General features: G+C 36.9%; 1 protein-coding gene across 1 annotated transcript in view; it reads right to left on the bottom strand.

Annotated features, from left to right (window-relative positions):
- The window catches only part of ADK (adenosine kinase), a 533,068-nt gene that overhangs the window by 110,974 nt on the left and 398,627 nt on the right, over positions 1-23,467 (bottom strand). Inside the window, exon 9 of the mRNA XM_004701182.3 lies at positions 12,422-12,536. Within this exon, the coding sequence (XP_004701239.1) occupies positions 12,422-12,536 (115 nt within the window). The remainder of the gene's footprint in view (positions 1-12,421; positions 12,537-23,467) is intronic.

Genomic DNA, 23,467 nt, shown 5'->3' with positions numbered 1-23,467 from the left:
TATCAGGATTATGTTAAATTATTTCAAGAATGCAAAGGTGGCTAGCTACAACCAATCTTTAATTCACATGCTAAGAGAAAACACGAAAAATAATTTTAACAGATACAGAAAAAGTATTTGATAAAATTTAGCAGCCATTGACTTAAAAATAACCACCAAATCTTAACGACAACATCAAAATTCTTAGTAGCTATGAATATAAGGATATTCTTTAATCTGATAAAGAATTTATGTAGAATCTTTTGAAAACTCATACTTAAAAATATTTAAAGTTTTCCTACTAAAATATGGAATGACACCGCTGACAATAATCACTTAAGTGGGGCTGGTAATATTTTATCTCTTAGTGTATTAGCAAGCACTTCAGTAAGGCCAGAAAAAAACACAGTTTAAGAATTGAAAAAAGAAGAAATGAACTTGACTCATTCACAGGTATGATCATAAATATAGAAAATTCAAAAGAAACAAACAAAATCCCCAAACAAAAACCAGATGATTATAATTAGTATGTGGAAACAAAATTATTATTAATAAATCTATATGCCAGGAAAAAGCAAATACAAAGGGACTTCAAACAGTTCATGGAAAAACCCTATTAACTTTAAATTCAAAATTTCCACAAACCTTTTGAAGTCCCCTAATAGAAACTGAACTCTGAAAAGATGCTATTTATAACAATATGAAAAAAATACCAATTAACTATGAATCTTATAAACTATATACAAGGGAGAGAGAGAAAAAAGAGGAGCTGATACCAAGGGCTGAACTAGAAAGAAAATGCTTTGAAAATGATGATAGCAACATATGCATAAATGTGATTGATACAGTTTATGTATGGATTGTTCTAAGAGCTGTTAAGAGCACCCAATTAAAAAATCAATCAATAAAATATACACAAGATCTTTACATTAAAAATGACAAAATACTGAGAAAAAATAAAGATAACCTAACTTAATAGTAGGAAATATTCTATAGCTCAGAAGACAATATCTTAAAAAGATAAAATTTTTCCAAATTGATTTGCAAAATTAATGTAGTCTGAATAAAACTTATGGTGGAAGATTAAAGAAAAATTTTTGTGTGGAAATTAATATACTGATACTACAAAGGGATACTATAAAGGAAATTAATATACTGATACTACAAAGGATACTGATACTAAAATTTATGGTTGAAGATTAAAGAAAAATTTTGCGTGGAAATTAATATACTGATACTACAAGGAAAGGAAAGACAAACTTGAAGAATAAAGTTGGAAAACAAGGCTACAAGATATAAAAAAAGATTGCAATGAGAACCACATAAATTTAATTAAGGGAGTGTGCACTTGGTACAAAGATAGAGACAGAATAAACATTCTAGAAATAGACTCAGAGAAATAAGGTTATATGAAAAATGACAAACTCTGCTTCTCACAGGAGTATGAAAAGCATTTCTGAAACTATTTTTGGGTATAACAAATAAGTACTTGTGTTTTAGATAAGAGTCTGGATTTTCAGAAGAAGTTATAAATAAGAGGGAAAATCAGAATGAACTTTGTGCTGTTGCTAGCTGAAAAATTTAGGTATTATTATGAACTGTATGCTTTAAATATATGTACAGATAGATATAGAAATATGGCTGAGTACATAGATATGGGTTGGTAAGTGTTTCTAAGCAATGTCTGCCAAGAAGACCTAGAGGTAACGATATTCTAGTAGCAATGAGCATACTGAGTGCTCAGAGACTGGGTTTCTAAACACAATTTGTCCAGTCATGAACCGGAATGAAACAGTATCAATGGCACACATGATAAAGGAGAACAGAGACATAACAGATAAATGCAATGTGAAATCCTGCCTGGATTATATTCCAAAACAGAAAAAAGGAAATTAGAGGAAACTCTAGTGAAAATCAGAATAATTTTTTTGGTTTTATACTTTGGTTATGTAAAATATGATATAAGAGAATCTCGTTGAAGGTGTATATGGGAGCTCTGAGCACATTTTTTTTTGGTACATCTAAAATAATTTCCAAATAAAAAGTGAAAAACAAACAAAAATATAAACCCACATAATCAGATATGAAATATATCAGCAAGAATGTCTAAATAAAAATATATACAATAGAACATGCTGAAGAAGATGTATACTAATTAGAACTGTCATTTGTTGATATACAATTACTTAAAAATGGGGAATACTTACTAAAATTAAACATGCTTACCTTAATAGACTCTGAAATAATTAATCTTGGTCTATATTCAACAGGAAAATGCATATATATTTACAAAAGGACATGTATAAAAAGGGTCATAACAGTTCTATTAATAAAACAACTCAATATCCAATAGAGTAGTAGATAAATTGTAGTATATTCATACAATTAATTACTATATAGTAATAAGTAAAAGATATTTCTACATTAAACAGGGATGACTCTCACCAACAATATGTGAAAGGAGGCAGACATAAAGTCTACATACTGAGAGATTTCATTTTAAAACTAAACAAAATACATGTGAATTTTATTATATATAATATATACTTCTAACAAATCTGATTTAAGTGTACTTCCAATAATAAATGCTAGAAGGCTTATATTACTTAATGCAGGCTACTCCCATTTTGCCCCTAGCAGAGTATTAGTTGACAGAGAAAGATGGGAGTTAAAATAATTTTTTGACAGGGCTGAGGTCACTACATCATACAACCTATCCTAAAGATTGATTTTGACAGAAATATGACAGTTCCACATGTCCTTTAAAATTAATTTCCATGTTTTGACTAATTAAATGACATTATCTTTTGTCACTGAAATAATCTAAAATTTTAACTGTTTATAGATTAATATGTTTATATTCATAGTTTGTTTATTTTAAAACCTTTCCTGGTAAGAATTTCTTTTCCTATGAATGCCATACACAGCCTTCCTGGAAGAATACAACTTAATGCATTCGCAGTAACACTAACCTGTCCCCAAAGATTATCATGCAAAATTGGTTTGACTGAATTAGAGATAATGGTTTCAAAAAGACTGACAAAATTTTATAGCAGTAAGACTTATGATGATGTGCTACCATCATTCTTTTAGCTGTTAAAATTGTTTTCCTATGAAGTTTGCATTTTCTATTACAAATTTTATATGCTTTATGCCTTCCAAATTGGAACTCATATTGACCTTTTCTTATAGAATGGTGGGTAGCATAGAACATTTTAATAGAATATGAAAACTCAACTAGAGTTAGAATTACAGGTTTACTTAAAGATTCAAAAATAAATGTCAGTAATTTCAATACCCCATTTACATACAATAAAATGACAAAGGGTACTCTCTTTTTTTTTACTCTCTTAAAATATAAGATTCTTAAAGGCAGGAGACTATTTAAAGTGGTAGGTGATTATCTTTAAAAGCTCTTTCCATCATCCTACAAGGTCACAGAATTTGAGGCAACATTATCAAATCAACTAATACAATGGTTCTCAAAGTGAAAGATGGGAGATAGCATTGCTATACTATACTTGTCATGGACTGAATTATCACTCCCCCAAGTATGTGTCAATCTGGCTGACCCATGATTCCCAGTGGTCTGGCTGTTATGTTAGGATGTAATTGGGCAGTTAAGCAATGATGCAATCTCTCTCAAAGTGATCTGTAAACCTTACTAATTGTAAGGGGATTAGGAAAAATTAATTAGGATGGTCAAGCCACGATCCAAAGTAATGAGAGTTTCTCTGGAATTCTGCCTGTATTATCTTTTACCTTACAAGAGGTAAAAGGATAGAGAAGTGAGGAAAGAAGGAGGGACCTCAGTATTAAGAAAGAAGGCTTTGAAGTACATTGAACCTTTTGGACCTAGAGCCCCTAAAAACCTATGTCCAAGGGGAAGACTGGCATATGGTCATCTCCAAGGAGTGGTAGCCCTCAGAGCCCAGAAAGAAAGCCTTCGCCTAGAATTGGAGCAGAATTCAATCTTCTGAAATTGTAAGAGAATGGATGTTTCTTAAAACTATCTATAGCAGTTCTAGATCACTAAGGTAGATTTTTGAACAAACAGCTAATGCTACATCTTTTTCCATCCCTCAATGCTCTCGACGCATTGTTCTACATCTTGAGGGTATAAATTCTAATACTTCCCATGAGGACACATCCGATTGAGGGTGTGTTGCTTTTAGGAAGGAAGAGGTGCATTTTTAAAAACCTCACCAGAAGATTCTTATTTATGATCAGTCTTTCAGTTGAAAACCTCTGATCTCCCAATTCTACCTTACAAGTCTGGCTGGATCAGAGGATGGACACTGGTACAGAAAGGAACTGAAAACACAGGGAATCCAGGGCGGATGATCCTTTCAGGACCAGTGGTGTGAGTGGCCATACTGAGAGGGCAGAGGGAGGGTGGGTTGGAAAGGGGGAAGCGATTACAAGGATCTACATATAACCTCCTCCCTGGGGGATGGACAACAAAGTGGGTGGAGGGAGACATCAAAAAGGGCAAGATATGACAAAATAATAATTTATAAATTACCATGGGTTCATGAGGGAGGGGGTAGTGGGAAGGGAGGGGAAAAATGAGGAGCTGATGCCAGGGGCTTAGGTGGAGAGCAAATGTTTTGAGAATGATGAGAGCAATGAATGTACAAATGTGCTTTACACAGTTGATGTGTGTATGGATTGTGATAGGAGTTGTATGAGCCCCTAATAAAACAGAACAGAACTCCACCTGGTCCTTGGTCATCCTCAGTTGTTCTTATGTCTGAGCCCACTGTTGTACCCACTGAGCCAATTCATCTTGTTGAGGGCTTTCCCCTTTTTTGCAGTCTCTCTACCAAATATGATGTTCTTTTTCAGGGAATGGTCTCTCCTGACAACGTGTCCAAATTACATGAGAGGAAGTCCCACTTCCCTCTAAGGAGCATTCTGGCTGCTCTTCTTTCAGGGCAGATTTGATTGTTCTTTTCTTAATTATGGTATTTTCCATATTCTTCACCAGTGCCATAATTAAAACATATGGATTCTTCTTTGGTCCTCCTTATTCAACGTCCAACTTTCACATGCAGATGAGGCAATGAGGATACCATGGCTTGGGTCAAGTGCACAATGGTCCTCCAAGTAACATACTTGCTTTTCAACACTCTAAAAAGGTCTTGTGCAGCACATTTACCCAATGCAATATGTCTTTTCATCTCTTGACTGCTGCTTCCATGAGAATTAATAGTAGATCCAAGGAAGATGAAATCCTTGACAGCTTCAATCTTTTCACCATTTATTGTGATGTTACCTATTGATCCAGTTGTGAGGATTTTGGTTTTCTTTAGATTTAGACCTACTTTATTATGTTATAAGATCTGTTGGGAGAATAAATTATTTCAACTTAAATCATGAATTCATATTGCCTTTTCCATTTAGTACAGCAAATTAGAAAACATTTTAAAACTTTCTATAGAGCACTATATGTATATGTATGTATTTCTACACATTTAATTTCACTTCAGTCATTAATTTAATAACTTCTCAATTTAAAATTTCATTAGTCATCTAAGTGAGGCATTAACTAAGTCCATATGGAATAAGCACACCAACCTGCGTGATCCAAGGACTATAAATAATATGATCCAAATGCGAAGATGAGAATGGTATCAGAGCTAAATTATGAATACCCAGTTTGCATACGGCTATGGATGATAGAAGTCTAAAACCCCTGCAGGGTTCAAACAAAGATTCAGCCTCTGGTGAATCCCTTCTGAACACAGACCAGGGATGTGAATAGCCCTGATATCAAGTAAACAGTATCAGAAAGTGGATTATGGAAGACATAGCTAGGTTAAAATTTAAAACCTTATCCTTTGATCTCCCCTCTTGACCTATTTTATTTATTTTAATAAATCATTCTATTGGGGGGCTCTTACAGCTCTTATAACAATCCATACATCAATTGCATCAAGCACATCTGTATATATGTTGCCATCATCATTTTCAAAATATTTTCTTTCTGTTTGAGCCCTTGGTTTCAGTCCTCTTTTTCCCAACTCCCTCTCCCACCCTCCAACCCTCATAGACCCAAGACAAATTAGAAATTATTTTCAATTTCCCCATTTCTCCTTCTCCTTGCACCCCTCATGGGGTTCTTGAGGGGTTTATCTGCCCTGGATTCTGTGAGTCAAGAGCTCTTATCTGTGCCAGTGAACATGCCCCGGTCTAGCTGGATTTTTAAGGTAGAGCTGAGGTCATGATAGTGCGGGGGAGGAAGTGTTAAAGAATTAGAAGAATGTTGTGTGTTCCATCGGTGCTGTGCTGCACCCTGTCTGTCTCCTTCTTTCCTTGTTCCCCTTGGCGATGGAATGTCCAATTATCTATAGATGGACTTTGGGTCTCCACTCTGACCCCCATAATTTGCATGGATATATTTGTTTTTTTGGGTCTTCTGATGCCTGATACCTTATCATGTCATCCCCTCATGATCACACAGGCAGGTCTGTTACTTCCATGCTAGATGGACGCTTGTTTAACTTCAAGCTTTTAAGACCCCAGATGCTATATCTTTTAATAACCAGGCACCATCAGCTTTCTTCACCACATTAGCGTATGCACCCATTTTGACTTCAGCGATCATGTTGGGAAGGTAAGTATCACAGAACAAAGTGTTCTTGCATTGAGGGAGTACTTGAGTAGAGACCCAAGGCCCGTCTGCTACCTTAATACTTAACATCAAAATATATGTACATAGGCCTATATTGCTACCATTATATATTAATATATTTACATATGCATGCCTATATTTATACCTCTATAAATGTCTTTTGCACCCTAATTCTTTCCTGTACTTCTTTTTACTTTCCTCCTGTCTCAATATCAGGTTCAACCTCAATTAGACTCTTTCTTAGTGTTTTCTCTCAGCTACATTGCATTTGATCAAATCCTATTAGGCATTCTACGCCCTCCTTGCCATCGATTTTAGGTCTCTTATTGTTTCCGTGTCCCTGGGTGTGTTAGTCTAGGTACATTAGAGAAACAAATCCACAGAAACGCATATGTATATAAGAGAGGGTCTTATATAAAGAGTAAGTGTACATTAAGAAAGCTTCCTAACCCAATGCTGTCCAGGCCCATAAGTCCAACATTAGCCTATATGTCCAACACCGATCTATAAACTCCTTTTCAATCTCAAAAATACACACAATGATGCCGACTGCAGGAGGAAAGCTGAGTCAGTGAACGTGTAAGCATCTCAGCGCTGGCAGGGGTCTCCACATGGCTGCTCCAGCACCCAGGGCTGCATCGGGGTAGGTCCAGGTGGCTTCTCCTGGGGATGTCTTGCAGGAAGTGAGCCTTGTCAGTTGAAGCAGGGAACTGGCTAAGGCAGCTGCACCCTGGTCCGACCATCAGAGAGCAAGAGACCCAAGAACTAGAAAGGTGAGGCTCACAGAGCCATTTATCTCTCTGCCCCTCAATTAATCCCACATGTGTTTATTGGCCAGGTTGGCACAATAAACCTTAACTATCTTACTGTGTTTGTTGGCTCTACCCTCCCTTTTTCCTACCTCATCCTCTCCTATGTTCCCCCAGAGCTGTTGGCTCCATTGTTTTCTCCTCAGGATAGACATGAGAAAAAGAAAAAAAGGGAAAAGAAAAAAACCAAACAAGCCGAATCCTATAAATAGGATTGTTTTCCATTTACAGGAATGGTTTCCAATCTGATCTGGTGAAGTCCCACGGACTGCCCACTGATTCCGAGGTCTATTTTCAGGATTCATTGTTTTGCTCCCCTTGCTGTCCTGCGTTCCCTTCATGTTCTGCTCTGGTGGGCGGGGAGGGGTCAGACAGGGCACAATTGCCACTCTGTCTCTCTAGTGCTGTCCCCTGTAGCCCTGTGAGTCAGTGAGGGGGTGTTGTGTCTCGTGGTGGGGCCAGCCCCTCTCTGTGCATTGGTTGCTCCGAGCAGGACTGTCCTCCTCAAGGCTTGGTGGGCCTGGTTGCAGTTCTCTTTCTCCCTCCCCCTCCTCTTCTTCCCCTCCCCCTATCACTTTTTCTCTCCCTCTCTGTTACTCCCCTGTGGTCTGGGCAGATCCGACACTCCCCCTGCCCCTCTGTATCTTCAGAGCTGTCCTCTGTAGTACATTCTTCTGGGGAAGGGGTCCATGTAGTGGGACTGGGGGCCCCCTGCAGACCTTTCTTAGTTCACTGCTTCATGCCAGCATGAGGCCCTTGAGGCGTGGCACCCCAGGTTGAAGTCTGGTCTTGATCCATTTTAAAGTTGTTTGAGTGAGTCTTTTAATATTTTCTGCTTTTTTTTTATTGACGTTTTTCTCTTTTTTATTTTGTTATTGTTCATTTTTTTGGTTTCTTTGTTTTTGTATGTATTTTGGTATATGAAATTCAGGATGGGTGAATTTATAGAAACAGTAACTGGATTAATGGTTTTTTGAGGGTATAGCAGGGAGGTTGTGGGAAAATGGGAAGCTAATAACAAGGAGTACAAGAAAGAAAAAAATGTTTTAAAATTGATTGTGGTCATTATTGTACAAATCTTCTTGATATGACTGAACTATTGAATTGTATGATATGTGGATATGTTGCAATAAAACCATTTTTAAAAAATGTCATTAGTAGCTTCTGTCTAGTAAGTCGATAAGATCGGGACTCAGGTCTGGAAAAGACTTCACTGACATGATTCCTATGCTACTTTCTGCTCTTTAGCCCAGCCCCTTGCTTTCATTACTCGTCAGTGCCCATCTTTGTACCTCAAAACGTCTGGAACTCAACTGGTTCACACGCTGAAAAAACAATAGAATGTACAGAACCTCTGAACTGGACAGGGACCCACAAGCTGAATGGAAAAAGACTTCAGATTTACAGTCAATTTAAATTAAAAGATTCCTTACACATGAAGAGAAAGTGATTTCTAGATTAAAAAAACAAACACACAAGGAAGCAAATCCGCTTATGTGAAGTCAATTCTGAACTCATGGAGACCACACGTGTGTCAGTGTAGAGCTGGGCTGCTAAACAGGTTCATTAAGCATGTGTTCAGAGGAGCAAAGATACCAATCTTTTCTGTTCTCTAACTCAGTCCCTGGCTTTCATTACTTTTCAGTGTTTAGCTCCCCTCATCCTCCTGAACTACAAATGCTGTAACTTAATTAGCCAGCAAGCCCTTAAAGAATGATGCAAGCAGAACTTATTTGAAGAAAAATATAGGCTAGTCATTGCTGTTTGTACCATATGAAAATGAACTTTAAAATTAGAGGATGCACTCTATTTTCCATGCATGAGAATACAAGATGGATAGAAAATCTGTTCAACAATCTGAAAAACCATAGGTTTTCAATGGCTGATTTTTCAGAATTAGATTGCCATACCTTTCTTCATCGGTGTCTCTCATCTAGGTAGATTCGGACTTCCAACCTTTTGAGTAACAGCTGAGCACTTACCCCTTTGCCCTATCCAGTCGCTCCCTGTTTAAAGATAACCAAACCAAACCAAACTCAATGCCGCTGGGTCGATTCCGACTCACAGCAACCGTAAAGGGCAGAGTAGAACTGCCCTGTAGGTGTCTGAGACTGTAAGTCCTCACAGGGGCAGACAGCCTCATTTTCCTCCCACGGAGTAGCTGGCATGTAATCCGATAAGCCACCAGGGTCCTGGTTTACAGATGCCATATCTTAAAAAAAGGAGACACAGACTCTAGAATAAAACTCCATGGAAACAGATTTTGTTACATTATTGATAAATGTGGAAAACGGAGTAGTGATCATTTAAAAATGACTCTACAGTAAGCGGTTTAAGGCACAATGATTCCCAATTAGTGTTTCACTAAGTGTGCCAGCACAGCTTTGTGTCATTTTGGAATGTCACTTATGTCAAATTAAAGGACCCTTTCCATCCCCATCTTACATTAGTATTTTAATGCTAGAAGGTGGAAAAAAGCTGATCCATATTCAAGAGAAAAAGAGAAAACAATAACAAATTGGTATCTCTTCTATGAATTGCCCCACAGGCCAAGCATTTTTATGTTCTTAATCATTATTAAATGACTTAACATGACACCCAGAGCCTGGCAAATGATTGCATCCTGACATGAGAACGAATTACAAATGAAATGAAAGATCAAGCCGTATTAGAGGACTGCCTCTGGGAAATGAAAATCTTTCATTCTCTTTTATTATTGACATTTATTTGGCTGCCATGAATAACAACATAGCAAAGAGATTCAGCTACACTTGTGCACTGAATAGCTTATCCCAGGGCTGAAAATTGCATTAACATTTATCATGTTTGCTTTTGTAACTGACACTACTGAACAGATTCTCTAACCATCTTGTATTTATTATGCATTGCAAATATAGTACATCTTCTAATTTAAGTTCATTTTCATATAGTACAAACAGTAAAGACTAGCCTATATCTTTCTTCAGATAAGTTCTGCTTGTAATATTCCGTAGAATGGTTTAATCGGTTTAATAACACTGTTTCAAAGAATAACATGACTAAGAAAGTCAGTCACACAACGGGGGAGCTAATTTTTAAAGTTTCAAATGATGCACATTCACAATAAACATGACTTGTACAATATGTATGTCTGGAATACAAAGAGCCTTAAAATAAATGTCTCTATAAAAAGCAACTAAATAGCTTTCTGAATCTGAAGGCAGTCCTACAGTTCCTGTAAGATCAAAAGTCTGGGGAAAAAAAGGTCTCTCAGTTCTTTACTTTTCCAGTATCCATTGTTAAGATAGTACTAGGCCACATAATAGATAGTAAGACAGCAATTCAGATAGTTTGGATAATTAACTCTGGGATGTTCTCTCATTGTTTATATTTTTTCTGCTTTATACAAATAAACAACATGGGTTTTCCTGCCTTAACAATAAAACACTATATAGTAATCTAGTGCCTTTTCTCATATGATCTTCTTTCCCTAAACTGATCTCTTTCTTTAAATCCATAGTAGATTTCAAAGCTTAGCATGGATATCAATGTATTTTGGAAAAGTCACTATATCTTAAGTTTGCCTTAAAGATTATCTTTGACTTATCTTTTGTTAAAACTTTCAATTCTGGAAAATTTCCAACATATACACAAATGGATAATGGAATAATAACCCCACACATATCAGTCATTCACCTTTAAAACTTAACACATATATGTCATTTCACCTATATCCTTACTTCATCATATACCACACATTGAGTTATTTTGAAACAAATATGTATATATTTAAATAAAATCATTTATTAATCACTGCTAAAGGTTGATTTGTGTTCCCCCAAAGGTAAGTTCAAGTCCTAAATATGCACAAGTCAAGCAAGTTTGCAGGACATAAGATCAATATACAAACATCAATTTTATTTCTACAGCAGTGGACAATCTGATAATTAAATTAAGAAAAGAATCTCTGAAACAAATATTTCTTGAAGAAAATTTCTGAATTTGTATTTAACTATTCTAAAAATTTGGATTAAACTATTTCTAGGGTCTCTTCTACTACAATTGTGGCAATAATTTCTTTTAAAAATCTTCTTCAGGAGGAAGATGGCCGACTACTAGGTGGCTTACGCCCGGAGCTCTGAGGAGATCGCTAAGTGACTATATATTGACCTTTTAACAACAATAACAACAACAACAACAAAAATCTTTTAAAAAACCCCACTCTTTTTCAGGTTTATATATTTAATTCAATAAAATTTTATGTTATATTCACTATCCCACCTTTCTTTACTCTTAGCTGATTATAGTTTCTGGGATAATATATCCTAGATAATATAAACTAATAATTATAATTACACCTTACCTTACATTTAAAAATTAGACTTGCTAGTTATATCGTTATATTTCAATGTTCAACAGACAACTAGAGAAACTTAATTAATTATTGTTTGCAATAATTAATAATTACATAACTGAATTTAATCTGAGCAGTGCAGACAAAACTAGAAGACATATTTTAGTTTAAGTAGCAGGTAGTATTATTGATAATATTTATCATTTAAATAAATGTTTATTAGATGAAATTTCTATTGTATTTGATGAGAAATACCTCAATGAGAAAAAGTGCGAGTAGATTTTCTTCTTCACCAAAAAAAAAAAAAAAAATGAGGATGCAGTTTATTTCTGGATTTTATTTGTTCCAGAAATAAATTTACTTGTTCATAACTGGATAAATTTACCTCATTACACAGTTATTTAATAAGTAAAATGCATTTTTTCCAGAAAGGATGTTTTTAGACTGAAAATCTAAAATATGAAAGCAAATAAAAATAATCAGGATTCTTTCACTCAATTCAATTTTAATAAATGAACCTAAAAATAAGAAATTATTTCTGCTGAGATAGAAGTGTATTTACTAAAATACAAAAAATATTTTGTTTAGTAGACATTATAAAAGAATTTAGAATTTTGTTATAAATGATAAATACTGGGACTCTCACATAGCTCTCACATGTACCTGTAGCCATTATTGTGTCTTCTTTTCCTTGGGTGAATATCACAATTCTTGGTCTCTTTGAATTCACCTTTGCCAAGGCTTGTGTCTTTTTTGCTATCTCTTTAATGTCTTCAGTCTATTAACAGAAAGGAGAAAAAATTTCTCATAATCAGTATAGAATGCAAAAGCTTTATTAAGTTAAACATTCAGCTTCTATAATAAAAAGATCCAGGTTCTATAATCAAAAGTATAAGCTCTAAGCTCTAACACTTATCAAGTACTTTAAAAATTAACCATATACAAAGAAAATAGAATAACATAATGATTTCCCAGAAACCATTGTTAAGTTGTAATAATTATAAATGTATGACCAATCTTATTTCATTTATATTATACACACTCTACGAAGTCCTAAAGGCTAGTGGCTATGTGTTGGGTGACTAACCACAAGATCAGTAGTGTGAAACCATCAGCCACTGTGTGGGAGAAAAATGAGGCTGTCTACTTTCACGTAGAGTTACAGTCTTGGGAACTCACAGAGGCAGTTCCACTCTAGCCCACAGGGGCATCATGAGTAACAACAGCTCTGATGGCAGAAGGAATGGACTTCATGGCAGTGAGTTTGTAAATAATCACCTTGCCTTTCATAGTATTCTAAAACAAATTCTGGATCCTATTTGGCATCTATAAATGCTTTATTAAGTCTGAAAGGTAATGACTTCAATAAGCTTAACAACAAAACCATCATCATACGTTAAAAAATGAGCCATTCCTTCAGATCAGCAAATATCTTGCCAGTTTAAAATTTTCCAATTGAAAAAACATTTAATTATTTTAGAGGTTGGTGGCACAATTATGTTGCCTTTTTAAAAAGAGTAGCTTTAGTTCAAAGCACTAAGCAAGAAGCCAGGAGGACAGTTCCTCAGATCCTACTCCTGAATAGTGGGGAGTTATCAGACTTACAACAAAATATATATATTCATAAAAAAGGAGGCAGGGAACAACTGGGGAATGGCTGAACTCATGTACACTGTAATTTAAAGGGTCATTCAACTTTTGATTTACTATGCCAGCTTAAAAGAAGTGTCTAGGGTTTTATGCTCTGGGGAAAACAGTAAGTTTTGATGGGGTGGGGGCAGGGATTAAGATTTTGATTCTATTGTTTGAAAGGCTCTGTGCAGGAACGGGAAATAATGCAGTTGCTATAGTGCCAAAGGTCTGAAACGAGAGAAAGAAAAGCGAACACTTTGCTATTACTGTTGTTCGACGTCATCGAGTTGGTTTTAATGCACAGTGATCCTGTGTACAGCAAAATGAAGCATAGTCCAATTCTGCTCCCCCTTCACAACTGTTGTATGTTTAAGCCATTATGTCAATCCATCTTGCTGAAAGCTTTTTACTTTTTTGCTGACTTTCTTCTTTGCCAAGTATGATGTCCTTCCCAAGGATTGGTAATTACTATTATGTCATCCTTGCTTCTAAGAGCACTCTGGATGGACTTCTTCCAACACAAATTTACTTGTTCTGGCTGTCCGATATTCAATAATCCAAAAGCATCAATTCTTTGATCTTCCTTATTAACTGTCCATCATTTGCATACATCTGAGGCAATCAAGACTTGGGTCATGCACCCTTAAATCCTCAGAGATATATTTCCGTTTTAACACTCTAAATAAGTCATTTGCAGCAGATTTGCTCAAAGCAGTCTGTTGCGTAATTTCTAGGCTGCTGTTTTCATGGATGTTGACTGTGGATCAAATTAAAATGTTATCTGTGATGATGTCAATTTTTTCTGTTTCTCATGATGTTGCTTCTTGGACCAGTTGAAAGAATTTTTGTTTTTTTTAATATGGAGGTTGCAATAGTTAAGGTTTCTTGTGGCAACCTGGCCAATAAACACATATGGGATTAATTGAGGGGCGGAGAGGTAAATGGCTTTGTGAGCCTCGCTTTTCTAGTTCTCGGGTCTCTTGCTTTGTGATGGTCGGACCAGGGTGCAGCTGCCTTAGCCAGTTCCCTGCTTCAGCTGGCAAGGCTCACTTCCTGCAAGACATCTCTGAGAAAAAGCCACATGGACCTACCCCGATGCAGCCCTGGGTGCTGGAGCAGCCATGTGGAGACCCCTGCCAGCGCTGAGATGCTTACATGCACACTGATTCGGCTTTCCTCCTGCAGTAGGCATCATTGCATGTATTTTGTGAGACTGAGGAGAACTTTGTAGATCGGTGTCGGACGTATGGGCTAATGTTGGACTTACGGGCTGGGACAGCACTGGGTGGGGAAGCTTTCTTAATGTACACTTAGTCTTTATATAAGAGTCTCTCTTATATACGTAAGAGTTTCTGTGGGTTTGTTTCCCTAGTTTACCCAGACTAACCCAGAGGGGTAATGCATAATGAAGTCAGTGCTTCGGGTACTTTGTGCTTTCAGGAAGCACAGCTGTGATGTATGCATGTTTCAGGTGATTAATGTGTCTCCCTAAAACCCTGATGCCACATTCATCGTCACAGAGTCCAGCTTCTGAATATTCGCTCAGCGTGCAGATTAAATAAACAGAGTTAAAAGCTACAACCCTGATCGAACTCTCTGCTAGTTCTAAACCTCACAGTATTGTGCTGTTCTTGTCAAGCAACTGCATCTGTACATCTGTATTCATAGATAAGATACATCTGTCTATATTTCATATGTGCACAATTAAGTTTTCAGAAATTCCCATTAATTTGCATAGTATCTGTAATTAGTTATGATCCATAAGTTGATGCATTTGCATAATCGATCAAACACAGGTAAATATCCTGGTAATCTCTCTTTTCAGCCAAGATCCATTTAACTACAGCAATGAGATTCCTCATTACACATCCTCTTCTGAACCTGGTTTGAAGTTTTGGCAGTTCTCTGTTGTATTCAAATTACACCCAAAATAAATAAATATATAAATAAAATTACATTCAGCAAAAGTTGATTTGAACGCAATGTTAATGGCAGCGTTAGAGAATTTCCATATTTTGTTAAGTCACCTTTCTTAGTTTTCTTTAAATACAGTACAAAGCTTTCAAATTACGAATTAATTTTCAAAACTCTGATGCTATTTTTCATACCCCACAGATTATAAAACTTATATCATAAATGTTCTGAGTTGATTCTTTTTCTTGAGCTAAAGATAAGATTTTTAGAATAATTTTGTCAACTATTTTAGATCACTTAAAACTTTCCATAGATTGGCTTGCTAGTTTACTCTGTCACTGTGTAAAGCATCAAATACTTATGTAGAGAGAAACAATCATCATCAGAAAGACAGTCTAACTAAGTACATAAAGTGTAATATGCAGGACAGAAAAATTCAGGTAAGCAAAGTCGACAAGTAACAAAGCATTATAATAAACAACAACAGAAAACACGACTTTAGAACAGATATATGTATTTTTTAAAGAGAAGGTTCAACTTTTATTTTCTAAGAATTAACAAATCTAAAGTGTGAAATCTATAAATAAGTAACTTCTTTTTAAAAAAATCATTTTTATTGGCAGCTCATACATCTCTGATCACAATCTATACATCCATCCATTGTGTCAAGCACATTTGTACGGATGTTGCCATCATCATTTTCAAAACATTTTCTTTCTACCTAAGCCCTTGGTATCAACTCCGCATTATTTCCCCTCCCTCTCCCCCATTCTCCCTTCCTCATGAACCCTTGATAATTTATAATTTTTTTTTCATGTCTTACACTGACCGATGTCTCCCTTCACTCACTTTTCTGTTGTCCATCCCCCTGGGAGGGGGTTATATGCAGATCATTGTGATCGGTTCCCCTTTCTACCCCCACCTTTCCCTTCCCCTCTTGGTATCACTACTCTCACTATGGGCCCTGAGGGGCTTATCTGTCCTGGATTCCCTGTGTTACCAGCTCTGATCTGTATTTGTGTACATGCTGTGGTCTAGCCAGATTTGTAAGGTAGAATTGGGGTCATGATAGTGGGGGTGGCGGTGGGGGGAAGCATTAAAAAATTAGAAGAAAGTTATATGTTTCATCAGTGCTATACTACATCCTGACTTGGTCGTCAATATATATTTGTTTTGTTGTTGACAATACACACAGAAAAAGAGACACAAATTCACCATTTTCTACACACACAATATAGTAACACTGATTATATACTTCAAGTTGTACAACCATTTTCACTCCCACAGTTGTTCCCGGTTGCTCTCCTCCGTTAACATAAACTCACTGTCTTCTAAGGTTCCTATCTAACCTTTCAAGTTGCTGTTGTCAATTTGCTCCTATATAGACAATTCTTAAAAGAGCGTGATGCTCAAGGCAGAAATTTTTCACTAATTAAGCTAAACTATTGTTTGCTTTTAAGAACATTTCAGGTACCAAGGTTCAAGATTCAATCCTTATAATTCCCCACATAGGACATATATCACCAACCAACATTTTCAGCCTATCAGGTTTCTCTAGAACAGTGGTTCTCAACCTTCCTAATGCTGCGACCCTTTAATACAGTTCCTCATGTGGTGGTGACCCCCCGAACCATAACATTATTTTTGTTGCTACTTCATAACTGTAATTTTGCTACTGTTATGAATCGGGCGACCCCTGTGAAAGGGTCACTCGACCCCTAAAGGGGTTGGCACCCACAGGCTGAGAACCGCTGCTCTAGAAGCTGCTCTCCCACTTGCAGTGCATGCCTGGTAGGGCCTGCATAACAGCATGAATATGAAAATATGGGCTTCACTCCACTACTTCGTGCATATGTGGCCCACATAATTGAAAGAAAATCCATTATTACTTAAAACAAAATTACCTTTGATTTCACAAAACACATAGTATCAACACAAATTCAAAGCAAAAAAATTAACTTGGCCATGAAAAGTTTATTAAAGATTATTTCGGGGGAGTTGTATGAGCCCCCAAGAAAATTATTTTAAAAATAATAATTTAAAAATTTTTAATAAAAAAAGAGAGATTATTTCATGGAAGAAACCACGACATTTTAAAAGGTTAGACAATCTATAGTAAATTTTTTGTATGTTATTTGTTCAACTAAATATTTAAGAAATTTCAGAGGATACATGAAGCGAAGCTTATAATATTCCTAACATTATTTCCAAAGCACTCTAGATTCTGAAATAAGGAAAAAAGGCACTTTTGGCAGGACAATACTACTGACCTTTAAAATATGCTGACAATTTCATTTTGAATGACTTATTTTAGAAAAGAACTAAGTCTGAACTCTGATAAGATGAGAAATGAAATCCCTTCACTTCTTGGAGACTGATTATTAGCAATGACTAGCAACACCTAAAAGGACTGGGAAAAGAAAAGCCATAATGTATTCAAACTGTCAACTGAACATGCACGTTTGATTGAAATAGCATACATACTCCCCCAACCTCATCTACATCATACTACTATACAATTTGTGCTTATGATTAAGTTCAGCGGACACTTAATGAAAATAAGAGGTAAACACCAAAAACGTACTCTTTTTATTATCTTGGGAGTAGAAGGGATGTGTATACTGAATGTTCCTTAAAAATGTGTCATTCTTTAAGATAGTATGGGAGGATATAAGCTATTTTGTAATGGTAGTTATGTAATCTAATTAAATAAATATTTTTTCTCAAATTAAATCTTTGAAAAATGACAATTCAAAGTAGAAGCAAACTTTTCCCAAACAAAGCATAAATCTCTACAGAATAGCTAAGGTATATTCTATTTGAATCCACTTCTGCAGTTACGTAAAGTCCTTTCGTCAGTTTCCCTAGATTCCTTGTAAGTACCGAATCTAGATTTCTCAGTGTGCCGGGAGAAGCCACTGCAGTGCCCTCAAGCGTTGATTCCCTTCTAGTATATGATATTCCTTAAAATTCATTTTTATCTTCTAAATAGTTCTGTTTCCAGTTTTTTCCCTCTGTTGGCAGATTATTTCTAATAACACTTATGCTTATATATGATGCAATGAAAAAGGGACGTTAAGAGTATGAAAGGCTGGGATGCATGTGTGACATGGTACAGGTTAAGAAGTCTTCCTGAGTTTGTTCCCTCATCTACTCAGAAAATAATACTTATCTTAAATGATGGCATGAGACATGCATATTAAAATAAGTAGACGAGCTCAAAGAGAAGCAGGACATTTGCAGCATCTGAAAGTATCTTCCAACAGAATATTTTCAAAAGGGAAAAAAAATAGTGCCACTGCAGTGGAGAAGATGGATAGATGTCACTTTAACCCATTGATCAACATTAACATCATTAATAAGACATATTGATATTCTGTTCCTCCCTAATATGATGCACTGAGGATGCCCTGTTTTGTGGTATTCCTACCCAACATATAACTTCAATTAAATCATGAGATTAAACAGAGGGCAGTCTATAAAATGACTGATGGGTACTTTTCAGAAGTATACAGTCCATTGAGGGGATTGCAAAGGGTAAATTGAGATAAAGTTATAAACTGTTGAATGTAACATGGATGATGGGCTCTGTAAACCTCCACTTAATGCACAGTAAAAAAGTTTTTGTGGTGTTTTTTTAAGTGTTGAGGTCATGGACTATATGGAGAGAGTGCCAAACTGTCACGGACTGGATCAGCCCAAGGAGACGTGCCAACGGAACACAACTTGAGATCCTGGAATACACTTGGACCAGATAGTTAAAGGTAAAATGGTGACGTATGATTTAGGTCTGTAGTATAGTTATTGTTATTATGTGAATGCTAAGTTCTTGGTTTGGGTTACTATGCCAATCATTAACATAGGGTGAAGCTGGCTAAAGGGGATAGAGAAACTTCAATTTTTGGAACGTCCCTTTAAGTCTAAAATCATTTCAAAATCAAATGCAAAACTAGTTGTGAGGCTGATCGAACGCCAGGTTAGTCAAAGGGCGTTTTGTTAGGGGCCATTGAGTCAGTTCTGACCCATCGTGTCTCTGTGCACAACCGAAGGAAACATTGCCTGGTCCTGTCCCATCTTCACAACTGTGTCAATCCATCTAGCTGAGGGCTTCCTCTGTTTAGCTGCTCCTCTGCTTTACCAACCATGATGCCCTTCTCCGGGGACTGAACTTTCCTGACATTTTCGAAGTACATGAGATGAAGTCTCACCATCCTTGCCTTTCAGGCGTATTCTGGCTGTACATGCAAGACACAGTTATTTGTCCTTTTAGCTGTCTATGGTACCATCAATATTCTTCAGAATCACAATTCAGATGCACTAATTTTTCTTTGGTCTTCTTTACTCAACGTACAAATTTCACATGCTTATGAGGCAAATGAAAATACCCTGGCTTGGGTCAGGCACACCTTAGTCCTCAAAGTAATATCTTTGCTTTTCAAAACCTTAAAGGTTTCTTATGCAGCAGATGTACCCAAACAATGTGCTGTTTGATCTCTGGACTTGCTCCTTCCATGAACCTTGATTGTGGCTCCACGCAAGACAACCTCCTTCACATACATATGATTCCCTGGGTAAGACGACCTCCTTCACACACATATGACTCACCAGGAAAGACGACCTCCTTCACATACATGATTCACGAGGTAAGAGAGGGACTGTTACATACTGTTATCGCCTCTCATCTAGCACATGATAAGTAATTGATCAGCACTCGTCCCTCTCCTCCAGTGACACAGACTGAGGCTCTCGCATAATGTAGGAGCTCTGGTGGCATGGTGGTTACATGGGGGCTACTTGCCACATAATGCCGAGGTTGTTCCAAAACATCAAGAAAGCGGCTCAGGGATTTTAAGTATTAAGAATTTAATTATGATATCTAATTAGGGAAGTCCTTAGGTGGTTTACATGGCTAACAAGGAAATGGCTAACTGATAAGTAAGAGGCTCAAATCCACCCAGAGGTACCTCTGAAAACTATGGACCGGGTGAAGGTTTGCAGACAAAATCATCTTTCTATTTAACAATTCATACTACATTTTGTTTCATGTCATTGATTGCAATCCCCACAATGTAACATCCTTCTTTCCACGTTCTCCTTGTCTTTCCTTTTTCTATTCCTCCTCCTTCCCTAACCCTTTCTGCCTTCTGAACTTTGACCTTGTAAAAATGCGGCCCTTTTAATCTTGAATGATTAATGGTTCTAACAAGTGGGTGTCTCGGTAAGTTATTGTTCAACTTTTAGACTTGTCTATTGGTTGGATAATAAGTACGGAATGGTGGTGAGTTCGGTTCCAAGCCTGAAGAGTGAGTAAGTCTTGGGGGTTCAGTCAGTGTGGGACTTTTTATGATTTTGAGTTGGAGTCCATATATTTTGTTCACTCTATTCAGGACCTTCTAATGTGATGTTTTCGAGAACATGTGGGAGTGGTAGCTGGACACCATCTAGTTCTGGTCTTTCTGAATGGGCCAAAAAAGGTGAAAATATTTGTGTCTCATATGAATGCTCACTAAAGGGTCACCTCTACAGAGCAGGACTTTAACAATCAAATGGATAGGATGACACATTTTGTGGAGATGAGTCATCCTCTTTCCTCAGCCCCTCTTGTCCTTGCCCAGTGGGTACATGAACAAAGTGGCCTCGATGGCAGGAATAAAGGTTATGCAGCTACATGGACTTCTACTCACAAAAGAAATACAGAATGGGTAGTTGACAAAAGTAGCTCTAAATACCAGCCATGTGCACTTGACCAGCTGTAGAAATGAGCCTGTAATTTCTATAATTTCTATTTGCAAGTACATATCAAATATTTTTGTTCACTTATAAAATGGGGTTAATTTGTTTTCCATTGTATACATATAAATGTCACAGGTTAGGCGCAAGTATGATTTTACCATTGTTTTTGTTTGCAGATTATGGTTAAAAAATTGTGCATGGGTGCTTGACAAGCTGACACGACTTGATCAGTTGACAAGTCTGGGATGGTTAGGGTTCAGGTCAACGAGACACTCCAGGGTGAAGGCAGGGGTGGAGCTTGATGAAACCTCCTTGGGAGTGTGGCCTTTTGTATAGGAGAGAGATCCTAAGCATCGTCAAGCTCTCTTTGGCCATTTGCCTTCTGCTGGAGCTTGTTGATCTGCTTTGTCACCTACTGATCCCAGGAGCTGTTAGAGGACTGCTGACCTTTGATTCATTCGGCCAACCAGACTGGCTTACCTTTGCATCCACCAGCGTGTGGTCCCTGTGCTTTATCATCCTGCTTCCTGTTGATCAGTTTTCATAAAACGACAGGAGCCAGGAGAAGACTGGCTTGAACGGGACTGGACTTCTACAACTGTGTAAATGATTTCTTGATATAAATCTCTTTCTATATATACACACACACATAAACGTATCATTGGCTTTCTCTAGAGAACTAAAAGTGGCAGTATGTGAAATCATCAATACCAGCTAATGTCACACCCCTGACCAAAGACAAGCTGTTCCAGCCATCATATTTGTGTTAGGCTGAGTTGACTAGAGAAACAAATTCAGTGACACTCATATGTGTGAGAAAGTTTTATATCAAGAAGTAATTATATATCAAGCAAACATCTCAGCTCAGTCCAGATCAAGTCCATTAGTCTGATACTAATCCATAAACCACTCTGCAGAATCATGCAGCCACATGCAATGATGCAGAATGCAGGGCTATTACAGGCCAGTGGGTGCAGTCTTGTGGATTCAATAGTGGTGGCCGCATCACAGGGCGCATGCAGGTCTCAGTGGGGCTCATCACCAGGAAGGTGAAGGCAGAGAGAGAGAACCCTCCTTAAGAGACGGTCACACCCACAAGGAGGCAACACCAGGCTGTGACATGACTGACAGGTTAGACTCCACCCCTAAACTTTCATATCTTCAAGTTGAGACGAAATTATGTAACTACCACAATATTAAAGATGAGTTAATTAAATATTTGACCAGTATGGTCCACAATGATGTTATAAATATTCAAATGGCCAATGGCAGGAAACAGGTTTACTGTGTGTGAAAATCTTTTCTTCACTTTTTACAATAGCGGTCTCATACAGTATTTGTCCTTTTAACTAATTACACTCAGAATCACACCCTCCAAGTTCATCCAAATTATGAGGTGCTTCATGGAATAATCATTATTTTTAAACTTTGTGCCCTATTCCACTGCATGTATGTATGATAGTTTAACACCCATTCTTTCATTGATGGGCATTTAGGCTGGTTCCATATTTTTCTGATTGTAAATAGGGATGCCATGAGCATGTGTATGCATGTATCTATTTTTGTCATGGCTATTATTTCTCTGACCTACTAGTGGGGCTGCTGGATCATATGGTATTTCTATTTCCATTTTAAGGACGCGCCATACTTTTTCCATAGTGGTTACACATTTTATAACCCCATCATCAGTCTATGTGTGTTTCAAAATTTGTGGTTTCCTGGTTTTATGAACTTTGATATTAAAGCTGGGGTGAGATATCTCACTTTAGTTTTATGTGCATTTTTCTAATGGATAATGCCAACACTCAACAGAAAATGAGAGGATAATGTTGTCTGTAACAGGATAGTAACTATAGGCCTACAAGGAAGTCCAGTTAATATATCTGTAATTCATATTTACATACCAATCAATAAAGATAGTGATGAAGACATCCTACTAAATTCTTCAGTCTGAAATTGGCCAAATATTCAATCATGATACATTAACAATTATTGACAACGGGGATATAAAGAAGGAATCAAAGAGGAAGGATCTGTTGTTGGAAAATATGACCTTAGTGACAGCAACATAGCTGGAGACAGCATGATAGAATTATGCAAGGCTAATTACTTCACTGCAAACCTTGTTCTTCAACAACATGAACAGTGACTATATGTGCGTATCAAAGTAACTGCGTTTGTGAGAAGAGATGATGGAGAAGCTCAATATCATCAGCCAAAACAAGATCAGGGGCTCACTGTGGAAGGACCATCACTTGCTCAGACGTCTAGGTGGAGGGTGAAGAAAACAAAAACAAGTTCACAAGAGTCAAATACAACCTTGAGTATATCCCACTTGATTTTAGAAAATACCTCAAGAACTGTATGGTAAGGTATATGAAAGTGTAAGGAGGTATTAATCTGTCATCAGGCCTAATGGTGCCTCCTTGT

Source organism: Echinops telfairi, unplaced genomic scaffold, assembly GCF_000313985.2.
Source record: "Echinops telfairi isolate 266 unplaced genomic scaffold, ASM31398v2 ScPeMD7_70;HRSCAF=299, whole genome shotgun sequence".
NCBI classification, from domain to species: Eukaryota; Metazoa; Chordata; class Mammalia; order Afrosoricida; family Tenrecidae; genus Echinops; species Echinops telfairi.
The sequence above is the reverse complement of the archived record's forward strand: the minus strand, read 5'-3'. Positions and strand labels throughout refer to the sequence as shown.